This window comes from Anticarsia gemmatalis, chromosome 9, assembly GCF_050436995.1.
Source record: "Anticarsia gemmatalis isolate Benzon Research Colony breed Stoneville strain chromosome 9, ilAntGemm2 primary, whole genome shotgun sequence".
Classification (NCBI taxonomy): domain Eukaryota; kingdom Metazoa; phylum Arthropoda; class Insecta; order Lepidoptera; family Erebidae; genus Anticarsia; species Anticarsia gemmatalis.
In genome coordinates this window covers 9,322,324-9,341,375 of record NC_134753.1, presented here as the reverse complement: position 1 = coordinate 9,341,375, position 19,052 = coordinate 9,322,324, and the positions used below count along the sequence as shown (strand labels likewise).

General features: G+C 36.6%; 1 protein-coding gene across 2 annotated transcripts; it reads right to left on the bottom strand.

Annotated features, from left to right (window-relative positions):
• Position 1: 1 nt before the first annotated feature.
• capu (formin protein cappuccino) lies at positions 2 to 10,965 on the bottom strand. Of its 2 annotated transcripts, XM_076118089.1 has the most exons (10): positions 9,985 to 10,965; positions 8,399 to 8,572; positions 5,619 to 5,794; positions 3,237 to 5,082; positions 2,774 to 3,165; positions 2,242 to 2,451; positions 1,888 to 2,028; positions 1,429 to 1,612; positions 935 to 1,274; positions 2 to 846 (listed from the first exon to the last, which is right to left on the bottom strand). In XM_076118089.1, the coding sequence occupies exons 1-10, from the start codon at positions 10,850 to 10,852 to the stop codon at positions 735 to 737; spliced, it is 4,443 nt and encodes a 1,480-aa protein (XP_075974204.1). In that variant the 5' UTR covers positions 10,853 to 10,965; the 3' UTR covers positions 2 to 734. The 2 variants fall into 2 exon arrangements, with proteins under 2 accessions (XP_075974204.1, XP_075974205.1); XM_076118090.1 differs by lacking the exons at positions 8,399 to 8,572; positions 9,985 to 10,965 and adding an exon at positions 7,295 to 7,761.
• Positions 10,966 to 19,052: the final 8,087 nt, after the last annotated feature.

The following is a 19,052-nucleotide window of genomic DNA, read 5'->3' as shown; positions in this document are numbered from 1 at the left end:
TATCATTTGAGTTTTATATTCTTTAAATAATAATATTTACATACAACAAATGTTACAGCACCATTTTTAGATGAATAACTTATGCACAAATTCAGGCATTTATTTAAATTAACATAATGCATTAAAAAACAGTGTTTCAGGTACAATTATATACTGGGATATTACATGATATTCTGAGTGATACAATCACATGTACCAATACATATTTAACAAGTGGAGAATCTTACCACACACACACCTAGTTACAATAGTTTTTCAATACACTTTAGATTCTTTCAAATTATTATTTTAAGTACATCATTCTTGTACTTGATATGATACAACATAATATGTTAACATCACGGAAGATTATGTATTATTAGCAGTAGATACCAATTCATTGTAACTTCTTGAAAAGCCAGAATAGCTAGCTAGAACATTAGTTATAAAAAGCTGGTAAGCAGCATACAAATTCGTGAGGGCTCTTTAAAAGTAAAAATATAAAAACAAAATATAATTAGTTTCTCTGCTAAGTGATAGGCCTTTCTCAGTACACACATGAGACTCATATTATCACAAAATAATAATTACATCGATAAAAAATAACATACAAATATAGTATTGTTAGTTTCCCTTAACTTTAAAGGATAATCTGTATAATATGGAATGTCTTACTTGGAATGCAACATAGCAATCATTGTGCGATAAAATAAATTGGCATGGCAATATCTGCGCGAGTATAATCATAAGAATTATTATTTTCTAGTAGTACTGGACAATTTTTGCAGCCGTGCTTTTAAGCCACCTTCTTTTTTAGGCTGAGTAAGAGGTTTCCGTTCTTCCTGTAGTTTCTTTGCTTCTTTTAACCTGAAATAAGAAAATTTGATTAAACTATATTCCTGAGAAATTACTAATTACATAGTTATTAGATTACAAGTTAGAAATCGACACTTACTTTTCCTTTATCGCAATTTGTTCTTCCTTCTTAAATATATCCTTGAAATCGCTACAAAATGAGGTCCACAGTGAAAAAAATTCTTTCGGTTCGCAGTCTTCCAATTTGCCACATTTCGGTGAGTACTGGTAGAACTTAACGGTCGCTATGAACTTCGTACGGCACTCGTCTAAGTTTTCGTTTTCAGTCTTTAGTTTCTCTTCGGCAGAGTTTAGGAATGCGGTCATCTTCTCTCTAAACACTTCTAGCCTTCGCTTGTTCTCGTCGGCTGGGGATTCCTCGCCGACACTTCGTGCTTGAGCATCGTTCTCTATTACTCTCTTCATCTTTTCCTTGCAGCCTGGAATTTAGAATGAATATGTTATAATTCCTAAACCGAGTTTACGTTAATGGGAAACGAATGGATATAAAAAGAATATGACAGTTTCTAGTAACATATAAGTTGTACTAAAAGACGATCTCGCAAATGAGTTATAATCACAGCGGATACGTACCGTTGAGCTGATTGCGCAGCGCGGCGAGGCTGGCGGCGACGTCGGCGAAGTCGAGCGTGGCGGCGCGCGCCACGTCGCCGGGCTCGGGCACGGGCAGCGCGCACGAGCCCGCCAGCGCGCCGCCGCACGCGCGCGTGTACGTGCGCACGATGAAGTGCAGCAACGTCACTGTCGACTGCTTCGACTGCCGACACAAAACGACACTTTAGAATCCAATAAAACTAATATAGTAGTATGTTTTAGTTCTCTTAAACGAAGTTCCCGGTATGATAACATGAATGGGTCTGAATGAAGCGAAAAAAGTTTTAGTAGATCTCATGGTGTCAGTGGCAGTGTAGCCAGCCTTTTTTTCTTTTTGAATAGTTAAATATGAATATGTAAACGATTACTGTAGGCCTGCTTTTGTATTAAAACCACCTGTAATATTACGTCAGGCAAATTAATCATATAAGAACCCACCTTAACATCTTTCAGTTTGGATAATATCTCTAGACCGAATCCGTCGGCTTGTCCCCGCTGTCCGTTCCCACCGTTCATATAGTTGCCGAGAGTTAAGATTATAGCAAATAATTTCTTCAAGGGCTCGCTCGTCATTAGAAACTGGAATACGAAATAAACACTTAAGACGAAGAAGAAGACATTAGACGTAGTACCTACAGCACAAACTAAGAACAACTTTCGGTACTTGACACAATAAATGAAGCAAGAAAATACCAAAAAAGAAGTCAGATTAGTATAATTTTGACATTTTAGTTAGGGCAACAAAAGTATAGGTCTAAGATTTGAATTCAAACTACAGAAAAACTAGCTTACCTCACAGGTATGTTTCAAATTATCTAACTTGTGCATCGTTGTGCTAACGGCGTCTTCAAATTCAGCTTGGAACATGAAACAGGATATTCGCTCAGCGAAGTTGGGTATACCCGACAAGTCGTGGAGAAACGCTTCAGGCCTGTCTAATGGTACATCTGGCTTATGTTGTAAATGGTCTTTTATCATAGCTAGCTCTTCCTCAGTAGCACGCTGAAATAAATGAATTAATTTTCAAATTAAATGATCACATTTGAAGATTTATTAACGAAACAATGAAAACAATATGTGTGTATTAGAAATAATTATCACATGCTCCAACAGTGAAGGAAAACATCGTGAGGAAACTTTGCATGCCTAAAATTTGTTTAATACATTTATTGAGGGCATGCAAAGTCCTCAACCCGCACTTGGCCAGCGTGGTGGACTCAAGGCCTAAGCCCTCCCTCATTACGGGAGGAGACCCTTGCCCAGCAGTGGGACATTAATGGGTTAAATTTATAACGAAACAATGGTGCATGTAAAGTTTACTTACCAGTTCATAAATTTGTTGTAGTGCCTCTAAACTCACTACAGAAGTATCAAAATTATAAATAGCATTCTCAATCTCTGAGAACTCTACATGTAAACTTTGAGCAAGTATGCCTACATTCTGTGATCTCTTGCTATCTAATATTTTGATCGGTTGAATCTTTGTCTTCACTTCAACTTTCTTCTTCACAGGTGCTTTTACAACTTGTCTTGAGAACAGATCTGTGAATTCATCAATATTGTCTAATTTCGTTTCTTCTATTTCTAACCACAGTGGCTTCAAGTTGCTAGCGAGTACTTCCCCTTGATTCGTTGGTTGAGGTGGAACTGCTAAAATGCGCGTCCAGTACAGAGGTTTCATAGGTGCGGCGGGTTTGACTGGAGTTTTTCTTAAGGCTGAAAATAGAATTCTTTATAACAACAGTAAACTAAATAAATGACTAAATATCGTGATCTATGAAACTTACTTGCTCTTTGTACATTCCACCCTCCAACTGGCGGTGCGGGAAACGGAATAGGCCCAGTTGATAGAGGAGGGGGCGGTGGAACCATTCCTGGCATACTTGGTGGAGGTGGCGCACCCATACCCGGTAACGGTGGAGGTGGTGGACCTGCACCAGGCAAGGGAGGCGGAGGTGGGCCCATTCCAGGCATGGGGGGCGGAGGTGGGCCCATACCTGGCATAGGCGGTGGAGGTGGGCCCATGCCTGGCATTGGAGGTGGTGGAGGTCCCATACCGGGCATAGGAGGAGGGGGAGGTCCCATACCTGGCATCGGAGGTGGTGGGGGGCCCATTCCAGGCGAAGGAGGAGGTAGTGGATCCATGCCAGGCATTGGTGGGGGCGGAGGACCTGGTCCTAGGTCAGGCATTGGAGGTGGAGGCGGAGCTGCGCACGGTGTGGGCGACGATAATTCTAGAGACGCATACATATCTGGCATAGGAGGAGGCGGAGGGCCCACTTCGTGTTTTGGTGATGGTGGTGGACCAGAATCAGGTGTCGCTACAGCATCAAGCGATGGAGGCGACACTGGCGACTTTGTATCAGACACACCTAATGAAGACGATTGAAGTGTAGATGAGTCTGCCTCAGGCCTAGAAGATGTTGAAACATCCATTTCAGATTTAGGAGAATGAAGTAATGATTCTGTCATTTGTAAGTCAGGTGCTACACCTGGAGGTGAGGGTGTTCCTGGCATGGGTGGTGGAGGGGGAGGCATCCCGGGTAGTGGGGGAGGTGGACAAGTTACATTTTGACTAGATATTTTTGGTTCTACTGGTGCAGAATTATCTTCTACAGATGTATCTGTTACTGGGAGAGAATCCTTAGTTTCACATATAGTTAAGTCCTGTTCCTGTGCTGTCGATGATATCTGATTATCTTCATCACTTAAAGCTTTACCAATACTGTATTCACCACTTAATCCCAGTGATGATTGACTAGCCTCCGTTGATGTGGTTTGCATTTTACCAGCTGCCAAGTATAGGACTTGAGTGGTTGGAAATGAAGCACGTTTCGAAGTGGTATCTTCATTTTTTATCAAATCCATGGAGATTTTTGCACTAAGAGTACTAAAGTCAGTGGATCCATGTGTGCTGAGAAATGAGGCATCTGATGAACAAACACTGGTAGGTTCTGAACCTTGAGTATAATGGCTGAGAGCCTTCTTTGTTCCTTCAATATTATCTTTAAGCTCTGATATTTCGTCTTTTCTAAATGTTTTATTACAATCTCTACTTTTATTTAACTTACAATAATTTACTATTTTTTCAGATCTTACATCAGGTTTATTTGTAATAGCCATCTCACTTTTATGGTCTAAACTACTTAAGTCTAATGTTCTATCAATATTTACATTTGTTCTTAGAGGGTCATATTCAGGTATGTTTATCACAGTTTTATTTGATAGTTTATTTATTTCATTGGCAAAATTAGATGTCTGCACTTCTTTATTTATCAATTCTGATTTGTTTTTTATTAAATTATATTCATTTATAGAATCCAGTCGTTTCTCTAAATTCTTATTGAGTGATTCAATTTGTGAGTTTATTTTGTATTTTTCAAGTTGATATTCTAGCTCTTGAAGTTTTTTCTTTAGTTGTGATATAACTACTTTTGCTTCATCGATGTCACTAATTTCTTCATTATTGTTTTGGCTAAAGAATTTGTTATTTTCTAGATCACGTTGGTTGTCCTGTGCAAAGAATGTGTGTGCATCCTTATCAGGCGGCCAGACAGACGTGTGTAGTCTGCCCGGCGTTACGGGTTGAAGTGTTGGCACCTCCATATGAGCCCAATAGTACATCAAATTTGGCTGAAATGTAAAACCACTATGTTAATAAAAATTTTCATGACTACTGATGAACTTTTCATGATGTCAAATATCTTTTCTTTTCCACAATTTTGTTTGAACACACAAATAACTATAATATAGTTCAAATCATCAAATGACAAAGCTAGAACTAAACTTGTTTAGCAACAAAACTAAGTTGAAATGTGAAATTATTATGAAATTATTTTAGGACTGTTGATAGTATATATGATTAAATTAATGAATTGCACTGATTGCACTTAATTAGGTTGGTATGTGTTTTGAATTTAGTTGCTATGTCATTAAAAAAACATGCAAGTTGTAAAATCCAAAATAATCAAAACCTACTTTCGTTTTAATCTTGAACTGAGAATATAATCATACAATTTTTTTTTTATGATGTTAAGTCGTCATTTAGTAATTTGGCACTTTAAATCTAGAACACTATAATCCATGTTTGGTTATGAATCAACTTTTGTTTGAAGGACATAGATACTCTTCAAATGTGTTATTTTAATACAAAAAGTAAATGTATTTACCTTGAATATATTCTCTGTAGGTGCATCTTTGTCAGATATTTGCCGAAGCACGCCAGCAGCAAGGAGGTGAGTACAATACTGTACCCCAAGGTTCCTTAGATCCTGGACACTCAACAACGTTTTCAGGTGGCTGTTCTCCGTTATTGATGATATAAACCAGTTTAGAAGCATCTGACCTGTAAGTGGACAGAAACAAAAGGCTTTTATGACCAAGAATTTACCAATTTGGAAAGTTTTTCGGAAAATAAACAAGCGTACCACTAACCATACAAGTTTGACAGCTGATGCAAACTAGATGCTAGTGATGGCCGTGACGGGAACTTTTGATGTTTATTATGTACATATGTCGATAATCGTTTATTTATGTATTTAGGTGCTAGCAAATAAATAAATAGCACTTAAATTAAACAGTACACAATCTATATTTAAAAATATGTCAACAAGTTATTAGTTTCAAAATTCGTTTGTTTTTTTAACTAATGTCGCTCGGCTTATTACAGTCAATCTGGCTAACTTAAGCCTTCAGTTAATAGTGTATCCGACTAAAGTCAATAAAATAAAAATCTAAAGATATAATTAAATGAACTTAAGCCGTTCCTGTTATACCCTGAAGGACAGCGGTCTTCTACCGAAATGAAGAAGGTATGGTTTACGGTTTAATGTCGTTGAGATAATGATTGACCTCTTCAGTAAAGTTCAATTTAACATAAAAAAAGTGTCAAAATTAGTATCCTTCTGACCAATCATTGGCTCCATGGCATAATAATAGTTAAATGCGTGGTACCTAGTTTGCTTACACAAGCTCACTTTCTATTTCATAACTCTTAGGCATAACTTGGTTGGACAATTCAATAGCAAGATCTGAAAAGGGACGCATGGCTGACAGCTTCAAAATAATGCGTTGCGTTGCGGACCCCTTAGTAAGTCTTGAAAAGTCTCAGACTCAGAGATATTTTTTTACGATGGGATTGAGCATGGTATCGCTACCGTCGCCGCGTCGCTCTTACTACCACTGAGCTATCCAGGCAGCTGTTTTTTATTTAATAGAAGTAGGTATACTGGCATACTAAATTAAAGACCGTTTTTATCCCTAATTAAAACGGGACCCGATGACGTATGAAAAATGCTTTTAGAAAACAAAGCAATGTGTCGTTACCTACACAGCGGAAAAAATGACTTGGTTAACACAAGATATGTTGTGTCACGAGTAGTCTCGTCCCGGAAATTGAACGCATGAAGGGTGTAATTTCCGCTTCAAACGAGAGCAATTAAGTTTTTGTGGAAAATTCTCATTTATATTCGCACAACCGGTGGCGAAGGTGCTTTTTAAGTGGTGCTTACCAATAAGTACCTATTCATCATGATTATCTAGCTACTGGGTACGGTATTTTGCAATAATTAAGCGCTTAAAGGTAATAACAATATCCTGGTCTAGACTTTTGCCTAATATATTCTTTTTTGCATGTATAATTATTGTAAAGTTCAATAAAAACGGGTGCTAAAATCCTAGTAAATATGCACCACGATTGAAAATCCATAACTTTATCGGAGTTAATCATTATAACCTTTACGTAACAGTACACCTACTGAACTCATCAACGTACTTGAATCAATATTTTGTATGTAGGTACTTTACCGAAGTAAGTAAATAAGGGTTGATGACACACTAAACTTACTTTTGTTTACACTCCCTCTAGACGTATAGCAGTCTTTTGAAGTGTTAATTGTACACACGACTGCCTTCACACATTTGAAATAAACATTTACTTCTATGACAGACATTTTCATGTCGCACTCAATCTGTATTTTCTGATTTTCTCTATTTAACACAAACATCACGAAACGATACCACTGTAGAGACTTGGGGACGTTCATCGTCAACTTCTTTTGAGGCACATACACCACCAAAGCACGATTGCTTGGAAAGCATTTTGATACAGCTCGTTGAAATTTTATTTTGGGAGCAAATCCTGCGCTCATCAAAGCGAAGTCATCGTTGTGCAAACGTAAAACACTGCCAATATCCTGTACTCCTTTCTTCCTTGAACGAAATTGACTGAGAAACGTGACATAATTGAACTGTGCTACCGAAGTGTTGGTGAAATTCACACGATTTGTTGACAGTTGCATAGCTGCCGGTAAAGATAATGGGAGCACTCTATAGTCACGTATGCACACTGGTTACTAATGGGTAGTATCTTAGCGAAGGTTAATGATTAACGCCGATAAGACATTATGGACTATTTGTTAACAAAAGATAACAGTCTTATCATGATGTTCATTCACCTGTTAACGCCGTGATATCTATAGACTGATGACGTTAGTAGATATTTTTGTACTTTTCGTAATTGCAAAATATTGTCTATCAATATCTTATCATTATATTTACTAGGTAAGTGTGAATTGTTTAATTATCTTTACTACTGCATACGTACTTCTGTATTCTAATGTTTTAGATAAATCAAAGACGCTTTAATCTGCTCAAGTACAGAAGAAACGTGAATTCTTGGATGACAAACCTAATTTTGGAAAACGATTTTCCGTTGTTAGGTTAATTTCATTTAACTATGCGATTTTTCTCTGAAATCCTAAAATATTTTACGTTATAAGACGAATTGTGATATTTTAAATAGACCACTCGACAGACAGGAGAAAATTCAGCAAACCGCTTAGGTATTTAGTTTAAAGACAGCTGCTTCAGCTTTTAACGTGAAAACAATTCAACGAGTTTAGACCGATGAGGAAAAATCTATAATCTAATTGAACATAAATTAATTTACCTTCAAACTTCTCGTAGAGCTTGAAGTCAAGCTTGTCAGGTACAAACTTGGGGCGAATCACCTTCGATTCCGTTAACTTGTCCAGGGTGAGGGATGCCACTTTTCTCAAGACATTAGACTCTGATAAGGGAGTGTCGCTGACACTCGAATGTCTTCGGTCTTTCTCTGAAACAACTGCAGAAATAAAGGGTTATTTTTGATGTGCAAGACCTGCTAATTTAACTGAAAGTGGACTCAAGGCCTAACCCTTCCCCCTCGTTTGGGAGGAGACCCTTGCCATGCAGTGGGACAGTAATGGGATAAAAAAAAGTTGGTTTTGAGATCTTATATCTATCTGACCGAGAATATAGATTTACTACGATTAGAATAAGTATGATTTTGTCAATACTCCAGATTATTAATAGGTGCGAATATTGTATCAGCAAACCAGTGGAGTATTTTAGCAGATTTTATATAAAAAAGTTACACAATACACTACTACTATTAGAATTCTTATCATCATGAATGGTTAACTCTGCAGAAAGGTACCGTACAGAACCTAAGCACGATAAGAAAATAACATATCCGCTCAGAACCGTGTAAGTAAGATTTATACTCGAAGCATTGAGTGCTACATAAAAAATCTTCAAACGGTATCAAGAACCTTTTGTTAGTAAATACGTCGGTTCTCAAAGGCAAAAAACATGAATGATGTTATACTACATTTGCTTTGCGCATCACCGCTCTCGTATCTAAGTTTTTTACTTGAATTATAATTTGTGTTATAACTTGGTACGCAGCTGTGCGAAGTAAACTTTGTACATTCAAAATAATAATATAATTAGATCTTAAGGTAGAAACGCAAACTAAGATTATACAAAAAACTTAGTAAATTGCTCATATTAAAATAGATGTATATCCATTAAGGATTACGCATTCTTGAGGTAATCAAGTTTCATTATAAGAGCAGCAGGTGATTGTCTTATATAAGGTTGGTACATTATTGTTGTATAGTTGGTTTGATGGCAGTCCTACACAAGTGCCTCTAGCGACGTTAATTCCCTGTATTAGAGCTGAAAATCGACTGCATGCGGTCTGCTACGGACTCGGTTGCATGAAAACATCAACAAACTGGTTTGTTCGACCATTGTGAAAAGTAAGCACTGTATGTCAGCAACAGGTACTCGAAGAATAGAGGTTGCCATAAATACCATAAATGAGTACCAACAGTACCATTTCTGTAGATATGTACTTGAAGGGGCTCTCTGTATCTGAGTGCGGAGATACGATTGATTTGTGCGATGATTTCCGATAAGCCGCAAATAGATAAACTTACGTAAATACTTTATCAGTTAACTCAGATTATATATTTATGCTCTGGAACAGTTCTTTACATTATAATTTGCTATAAATTTGTTATTCTAAGTAACTCTTCAATAGAAATGGTTAAGAAAATTTAGATATTGCTCATATAATAATATGAGCAATATCTAAATTTTCTTAATGTAAACGTACCAAGTCATATTTTGTAGTTTAAAGAATCAAGAAGCCATAAAGGTACACTGATTTAGCATAATTATAAATAATTGGTTCAATCGAGAACTGACCGTTATCTAGTAAAGTGAGAGACGGTTCCACTGGAGGAAGCTCTACTTTCCGATGTTTTGAAATAGTGAAAGATGTCTGTCCCGTAGAAGCCTTCAGCCTGTTGTCGCGAAAATCATGGCTGCACTCGTGTGTGCTTCTCTCTAAATTCCTTTCCTCCCTCGGGTCACCACACAACCCCGATAATACAGTGCCCATAACCTTTTCATTCTCGGCTTTGTCAGGGCTGTCATCAAATACGTCATTTTTTTCTTCTTTTTCGATGTCATCCGCGGAGAGCGAGGAGGCGGCATCCTCGTGCGGCATGTCGACGGTCATGGCGGGCAGGCGGGGGAGGGGCGAGCGCGGCGCGGGCGCATCCAGCAGGGACGGCGTGAGGGTGCGCGGCAGGTCGTCGGGCGCGCTGTCGCTCTCGGCGGAGTAGTAGCACTGGTTGAGCTCGACGGCGAGCGGCGTGAGCGGGTCCGTAAACACTGACTCGGAGGTGGAGTCGTTCGCGGGCGAGAGCGCCGGCGGAGCGACGGCGGCGGGCGACTGGTCGCGGGTCGGTGACCGCGGCTGGGCGCGCGGCTCGCACCTGGTCACCGTTACCTCTGACTGCACGCTCGGCGAGTCCGCGCCCTCCCCCTGCCGCGCCAATGTTTTGAACACGCACTCGACCGTATCGTTATCTGATGTTTCGATCGGCTCGTTGATATCGGAATCTGGCGTTTTATCAAACTCTCTGTCGATCGCGTCTCGTTTTGCATCGCTCTTCTTTCGTCCATGTTTCTTGCTGTCCCTTCCTTTTAAGTTTCTGATAAAATGTTTACCCTTTGCAGGTGACTTTCCCGTTTTGGATTGCTTTTCGTTCGCTTGAATATTTCCCATGTTTTAGCCGATGCCACAGCACTCATTTAATAAACTTTGTATTTTAGTGATCTTTAAACTTTGCCATAAAGCTCAAACAGAGAAAAATATAAAAATCTAACATGAAGCAACTCACAGCCCTTTATTATCTAAGTTCACTTCAACCCCCAGGCATGCGCAATTCGTACCGGCAGAATCAATATTTCCGGCGCGTACAAAATTAAAATTTCTAATATTTATAACTACTAAAAGCATTATATTTTGCAAACAGTAAAATACATATAAAAGCTGAAAAGTTATCATCAGCTGTTTATTTTTTAGTAAACAACGATAATCCAAAATTGTGGAGGCATTCACAGTGTCGCTCCTTGTCAAATAACTTTTCCAGATTCTGCATGAAATCAGTAGATGGCGGTACTAGTACGAAATGAAACACGGCGTCGTTAGAATAAATAAACAATGCACGTGGGTTGCGTTGCGTAGCACTGTGTGAACAACTCGTAGAACTAGCAGAGTCACGAATCTACGAAAACATTACATTAATTCGCTTATCTGCATACTTAAAAAAGTCGTAAAGATACTTTAGGAGAATTTACTTAATTACTTCCTAGTTTACTTAACTCTACCATCCAAATGAAATATTTTAAACACATTTCTAAATTTAAAAAATATAGATTTGTTAAAATAACAACCTGGCTTTACGTACGTTTTTGTGTTCTACGACAACATAATGGAAACACATGCCATATAAAAAATCAGATAGATAAAATGCGAGTGCTATTCACCGCGACGTTTGGCATAAAGAACATCTATCCTACGGGAATCGGGATCACAGTGATATGGAGCGAAAATATTGTCAAACGAACAGTAGGTTTTACGTAAATCTATTTAGGTACCTCTTTTGTGTATTTACTTTAGGCCGATTTTCGACGAGTTACAATTCTTTGAAATTCATTACGTTTTTACTACGGTCCTCGTCCGTGAAATGTCGCGTGAGCTGACGTCGATAATAAATACAGTGTTGTACAAATACTTGACATATTTATGTAATGAAATCTCTTGAACAAGAACGTTATTACAGATTTCCGGGATTCTTCTAGACTACAGTATATGTTTATTATTATTATACAGAATGTTAGACAAAGACTAGTTCCTAGGGATTAAGCTAGCTTAGTAAGCATAGATGTTGAAACAACAATTAGACGTAATGGACACAATAATAATCAGAACTAAGTCGGGCTTCATTGAATAGATACGGTTCATGTTTCTTATTTAACTTGGCACACATTCGCAACAATACAAAGATGTTTATTAGTGCATGGTAAAATATCAATAGATATTTCGTGCTAGCAGTCCCGGGACTCCGGTCGCGGCTTATTTGTATGGGTAAAATAAAAAAGAGAGACTTAGGGGTTGGTTCTGAAGAACAAAAATAGTTTGACGACATAGTAGCCTGTATATTATTTAATTCGGTGTTTTTAATTAAGTTACTGCTACTGCTCATTGCAAAATTTTGTCAAATCGCGTTCCCCGTGAAATCGTAATAGACACGGACCTACTTTAACGTTTGAAATGTTCCTTATTAAAGTATTAATAAACGTTTTAAAACGTAGGTTATGCCTAAGGTGCGTAATTGAAGGTGTCCAGTATAACAGAAGTCGTTGTATAAAGATAAAACTGATAAAATGTAGCTTGCAATATTTAAACAGCAACACGATAACAAGTTGGGCATTTAACATATTTTTTTTGTACAAATGGCTGCAAGGTGTAGCCGTCGAAAATGACCACTTGGGGTTTTCGGTTTAATATCAAATTGGTTATTGAGGTTTACCTCGACAGCTGTATCCCTGTCCCACGGTAATGTTTTCTGCAAATTGAAATTATTTACTTAGAATTTACTTTTCGTTTAAGATTGAAATTGGCATGAAGATACCTTCGATATTTTGGTCGTGCGAATGTTGAAATGGGGTATGGACTTAAAGTGATTTTAAATAATATTTTCTAAAACGATCCCCTATTCGGGAGACGACTCACCCTCGCCCATTAGTATGACAGTTAGTAACACGTATTTTCAGATATTTTTCTTTAAAAAATTTTGAAGCTATATGGAGAATCTATCTAAATAGAAAAACTATTATTATATTATAACGTTTTCTAAATATGGAAAAATCTAACACTAAAATAAAAAAAATTGCTAGCGAATATACAGTAAGCATTGGTCACCCCTCACACCATGTAGGTAGGCAGGTACATTTGAAAATCTGAGCATGCATTGACATTACAAAAAGCTACTTACTAACTGTGTACAAGCTCACTCGTCGTTAATGAGGTTGACGTTTCGATCACAGCTCCTCAGACTGGTGATTATGATTCATATCTCTTCTCGTGTGCTATTTCGATACGATATAAGTTGTGGCGTAAACTTGTAATTACTTGTATTTTCCTCATGATGAAAAGATAGGGAATATCTATAAATAATACCATCGTTTCATTTATTTGTATATCATTTATTAATGTTCTTAAAGAAAATCACACCTACAGACATTTAATTCAAAGTTTATTTGGCTATAAAATATCAACGCAATTTAGACCTGTTGCCTTATAACTTTGGAACAGTCATGTCGCACAAGCAAGCTAGTCTAAAACCTGGTGTAATATTATACCCCCGTGTACCATCATTGAACAACGTAGGCAGCTATAGTATTTATTGTAGATAGAACAGGTATTATTTATAGCAAATTAATGCTGTCAAAATTGATCCGAGGAAATTCTTGGAATGGAAATATAAGATGACCGAATAACAAACAAAAATGGTTCTTAAGATCCAAATATCTGAGAATTTTGTCCTTATTCACCTTGTAATAATATATTCAACGAACGACACCTCTGTTTTGTCACGGATATGGCACGGGCCAGTGTCGCCCTGTTACAAAAATAAGGTCGAGGAAATGATTTTATAATTTTTATTCCTCGTAATATGTTGATTCTCATATATTACACGCTAAATATACGATTCGCAGGGAATAGGATACAGCCTAGGGATCCTGCGGATTGAAGAGGTCGGATATCCTTTAGATAAAGACACCCTCGTTTCTATGCTACCGGGTGCAAGTCCCGCCTCTTGCAGTATCAACGTAGAGGGAATGTTCCTTTGTCGTCTAGTGACGTTATCGTTACTTTGCAATATGTTGTTGAGCGCAGTTGCAAGCTTACCCTTGATATAATCCAAATGTATTTCAACAGGTCCGCGACATCAAGTAGTGTGTTATCAGTCAACAAATATCTAGTTTCTATTGCAAACAATATGTTATACTAAAACCACCAACGGCATCAACCATTGTTGAATATTTTAGGCTACCATTTAACAAACATTTATTTAATATAAAGTGCTGTGTATTTTGGTGCATTCATTCATCATGTGCTTTTATAAGCACATGATGTTATGTATAATAGCCGCATTATTCCTGTTATCTAATAAGTTCAAATAAAGTAATAAGTTGTAGTTACTTGATTAATAAATATTCAATGAATGGAATATTGTGAATATAGTCTGTTTTCATATAAAACAATCGAAGATTTTTCCGGTTCTAATATTTTTGTAAGACTTTTTTGCATTCCGTTATGTGAATGATGTTTCTTCGAATAATATTTATTTTTTGTTAAGGAATCCCTTTTTATTTATACAGTAACGGTTCATAGAAAGGGGTTATTGTATTGGCAGAAAATGTACAATAGAGCTGTCATATCTGTCTACTGAAATGTTATTCTGGCCCGTATTTTTGTTAATCTATTTGTTAGGTAGGCTTATAAAATAATAGGCCGTATGAGTGTCTCACTATAGGGTCATGAAGTGTCATGGACCTATTTCTCCGAGGCCAGTGAATTATTAATGTGAGTGTAGGCTGCGAAGGTAGAGCACCAATCAAATCCTACATACTGTTTATTTCGACGCGTGCAATATGCATAGCGTTACTTCACCGTATATTCTTCAATATTCCCCAGAATGGATTTAAAATTCTTTCACTCTGGCGCAGTAAATTGGGCGGCTCACGGTGTCTGTGAAGTATTAACGTGATAGATTGACATACGGCTGCAATGATGTTCTTATGCATGTTTCATTTTCCTTTGATGGACTGGGAATTGCCGTTGAAACGAAAAATAATGGAACATTTTCAGACAATAGCCAGTGTTTTTGTGTTTGAATTTTATGTATCAGGTTAGCGCTTCTATGAAGCACGTTTTCGAACTGGTTTTAGTATTTTTTTCCGGTTTATCAATATTTTACCTACATACATAGATTCGTACCATAACTCTTAAAATTTTCATTGTTTGAAGTAGAATGCAATGAAAAACGCTGCCTCTAAAAGCTAGCTTTGTAAAGTATTTTTCTTTTATGTTACGTATATTTAACTCATAGTTTATCTTCTTTGATATATTTATAGAGATTAATATAAATATCATAATGGAAGGTGTCTGGCATTAGTAAGGATCACTTTCTACTCACATTTACACGAAATTATATTAGCTCAACGTAAAATTCTTGTTACACGTTTTAGGAGATAATATGATTATATCTCTGAAAAAAAAAACTATGTCAAAAGAATCTTAAATGACGATAGCAGCTAAGTTGAAGTGAAAAATAAATGGAAATAATATTAAACCAACATTATAAATGTGATTTACTGAGTATAATAGGTTAGCTTATGATATTTCGAATGGTAGTCTTATCCATTAGCGCTCTTAAACATGTCTGTAATATTTGCAGATGAGATATTATTACTACTTTCGCGCTAATTTCGCTCAAAATTTATCATGTTTACCTTATAACCAGCGCAAAAAACTTGAGATGAAATTCTGCCTACGTATTTTACTCTCTTTGCGCTTCACACAGCACCACCTCGGGGAGCTATAAAAGAAAACAATTGAAAACAATTTTCTCCTCGAAAAGCTTTTTCATAGGGAGGAGGCATAAGATACGATACTCATATTACACGAATTTCGCGTAATACCCATATAATCTAGCGAATGTACGACTTAAAACGAACAATCAACCAATTTCATTGAATTTATCTGATCTTAAGAATTTATGTGGATATCTAATTTACGTTGTTTGTCTGTGAGAGATTGTTAACGACCGAATGCACTTTTGGCACCGATTCTAAAAGAAGCCGCCAATTGAATTCTACGTTCGTTTTATATTCTGTGTGTAGTCGCGGCTTAATATAAACATCATTTATCCTGTTTTTAATCAATTCCTAGCACGTCAGTGTACACTTTGGTGTGATACAAATTAAACATATGTGTACTATTATGAAACCGGTGCGGTGTAAGGAGGTTTCAGTGATTTGAGCGTGGCTTTAAGCTTACAATTGGTCAGCTATACGATATTTTTGTATCAAATCTTTCTAATATATTTCAAAATATAATAAATCTTCACAAAGGGACTTGTTGTTTAATGAAGATTTATTCTCGAGTGACCAAATTGATACGTTTGACGGTTTCATCCATCAATACCTCCGGCACAGCTCAAATAAATAATAATATAATGGATTTTTGCCCACTCATTTATCCATTACCCGAATATTCCTTGGAGTGCAAACAGGCTGTGTTTTTAATTCTACCTAAATGTTCACTGTGATTGTGTGAAATAATAAACAAGATAAAATGGATCGTCATCAAATCGGACCGTAAATGATAAGAAAAGTTTTAGTTAGAATAATATTGCGAGGAAAATATTACCTTATACATTATTTGTTTTTACATTGAATATAATTATACTGTACAGACATAATAAATAAGTTGTAAACATATATATTATAGACTATATATGTATATAAGAATATAGACTACCTAGTAGTTAATGAATTGAGTTGGAACTAATTAGTTACTCATAGGTAATAAAAAAACTCATACACATAATAAAAAAATATAATCCCTTAGTAATAGGAACACAAAATTTAATAAAGTTTAATATATCTTGTTCAATTAATTAAGTCAGTACCACTCTCATCAGATTCAACTAAGTTTTACCGCCAGAGTGACAGCCGTCGAACTTTTGAATTTCGAATAGATAACGATATCGTTAGAACTAGACCAGTTAAACGATATTTAAAAACTTTCAAATTCATATCCTGTTGTAATCTTATTATTATAATTTTATTAATTGCACGTTTGGCGCTGTGGTTAACGTAGTCACCTCGCAGCACTAGCCGTAGCGCCGCATGTGACGTTCGAATCCCACCCGGGACAAATATTTGTGTGATGAGCACGAGTATTTGTTTTGAGCCTGGTTGTTCACTTATCTATATAAGCATGTATTTAGAAGTATATAAGTATGTTTATCAGTTATCTGGTTACCATAGTACAAGCTCCGCTTAGTTTGGAATCAGATAACCGTGTGTGAATTGTCTCACAATATTTATTTATTAATCGTTGGTTCTAAAAGATCGTGCTCTTCAAAATATGTTTTAATTGTACTGCATGATCCCGGTCACATAGCTCTATGGCTCTCTAAGGCTCGTTGTTGTCGGCTGCCACTTCGGGGCTCTCGCTTTTCAATCTAGCCTTTTCATTAACGCGTTGATACCTGCAGCTGTGAATTGAATTGTTAGAAAATTGTTGGTGTGAAAACTGGAAACAATTTTTAGAAAACCGTAACCAAACTAAAAATCTATTCCATATCAATGGTGTTTCCGTAGTTATTCTATTTCTATTTAAAACTGTTGGTTTAGTTAATTAAATTAAAGGGACCTATGGATAGATGATAAAAAATGCGATACGGACTTTTAATATGGCTTCAGCAGTATGAAATAGAATATCATTTAACTATTGCAGCAATCTAAAGGAAGCGTTGGTAGTACTAAATTAATATTTTACAGCAAGAAGTGAGCTCGTCGTAGATTCTTAAGGAATTCGTAAATTTATTAGTAGACGATGGTTTTTTCCAATTTGGATTAAAAGCATTTCAATCTGGATTATTTGTGAGGCACTTGATTAAATCCTTTCAAATATATTCAAAATATAGCGTTGCTTATTCGTTTCGAGAGAAAGTTATTAGTTGATTGAAGTCCTACGTTCGGTACTTCGCTACTTAAACGATAACATTGGTTAAATACAGAGCTACAATGATTAACGGATGAATTAATTGCGAAATTATTCGAGGTTTCGCGAGGCTGGTTTTAAAATTTAAATTGAAGAACATTAAAGAGTTTTCCAATTTAGCGAGCGAACAAAGCGCTTTCAATTTTAGCAACTGACGCTTAGCGATCGGCAGATAATGTAGGTATAATTATGCGACAGTGATTGAGTAAAGCCTGTCAACTTGTCAACAGATCGATAGGTCTCGCTCTCTTCTATAAAAGAGTAAACGGCTACATAATTATACTTTTAAAAGTTTCCGCTACAGCCCACAGCCGACAGCCGACACAGCCGTGGAAAGCAAACAATAATCCACGCCTCATTTGTGTGGATTTTATAAAAGTTCTCCACTTCCCGGCTCTAATGTTTATGAAGAAAAATACTGTGTACCCAAATGACGTGTCAATATTATGAAAAAGTGAGCGTTATAAAATATAACGTGAAACAATTTCTGTAATACAATCTGAAATATCTATTTTATTTGGAAGGGTGCTTGTCAAATACCTGTCATGTGTAATAAATGTCCTTCCCTCGTTTACATTTTCAATAAATGAACCGAGGACCTTCGAAAATCTCATTTGGACCTTTGTAAACGTGACGGGTATGTAAAAGTAAGGTTTGCCTACCGTGTCAACTACTATTCTTCGCTACAGGTAATTAATTCTAATTTTTGTATGTGTGTGGGTGTATGTTCACTAGCGGTAATTGCTGACACGCACACATACACCGGTAATTGTTGGGGTTGCTTTAATAACTCTGCATTAACGATATTTTTGCCATTTGCTATGCTAATCAGGTAGTGAAGAAATTTAGTGTAAAAATAACGGCTTTATTTTAATTAACGGCGCTGGTTGGTAATGTAAACTAGCAATTTGAATGTTTTTTTGTCTTGACTGTAATTTCTAAAATATGTAGTTTACGTCTGTGCAGTAACTGTTGTATAATTCATGTTTAATTTTCAGATTATACGACTGCATTGTACCATGTTTTTTGCCCGTTTGTATTTAACATGTAAAGTCGAGACTTCGTGAGCTTTATACAAGTTTTATATAACTCATCGATTCGTTATTAAAGAGCGCTGTAA

Bases quoted from the DNA above. Each gene is read 5' to 3' on its own strand.
- capu (XM_076118089.1), bottom strand. From the start codon at position 10,852: ATGGGAAATATTCAAGCGAACGAAAAGCAATCCAAAACGGGAAAGTCA. The intron at 2,452-2,773 runs GTAAGTAAACTT...CATTTATTTCAG, and splicing joins TACAACAAATTTATGAACTG to CGTGCTACTGAGGAAGAGCT. The intron at 847-934 runs GTAAGTGTCGAT...TTCTTATTTCAG, and splicing joins CAAATTGCGATAAAGGAAAA to GTTAAAAGAAGCAAAGAAAC.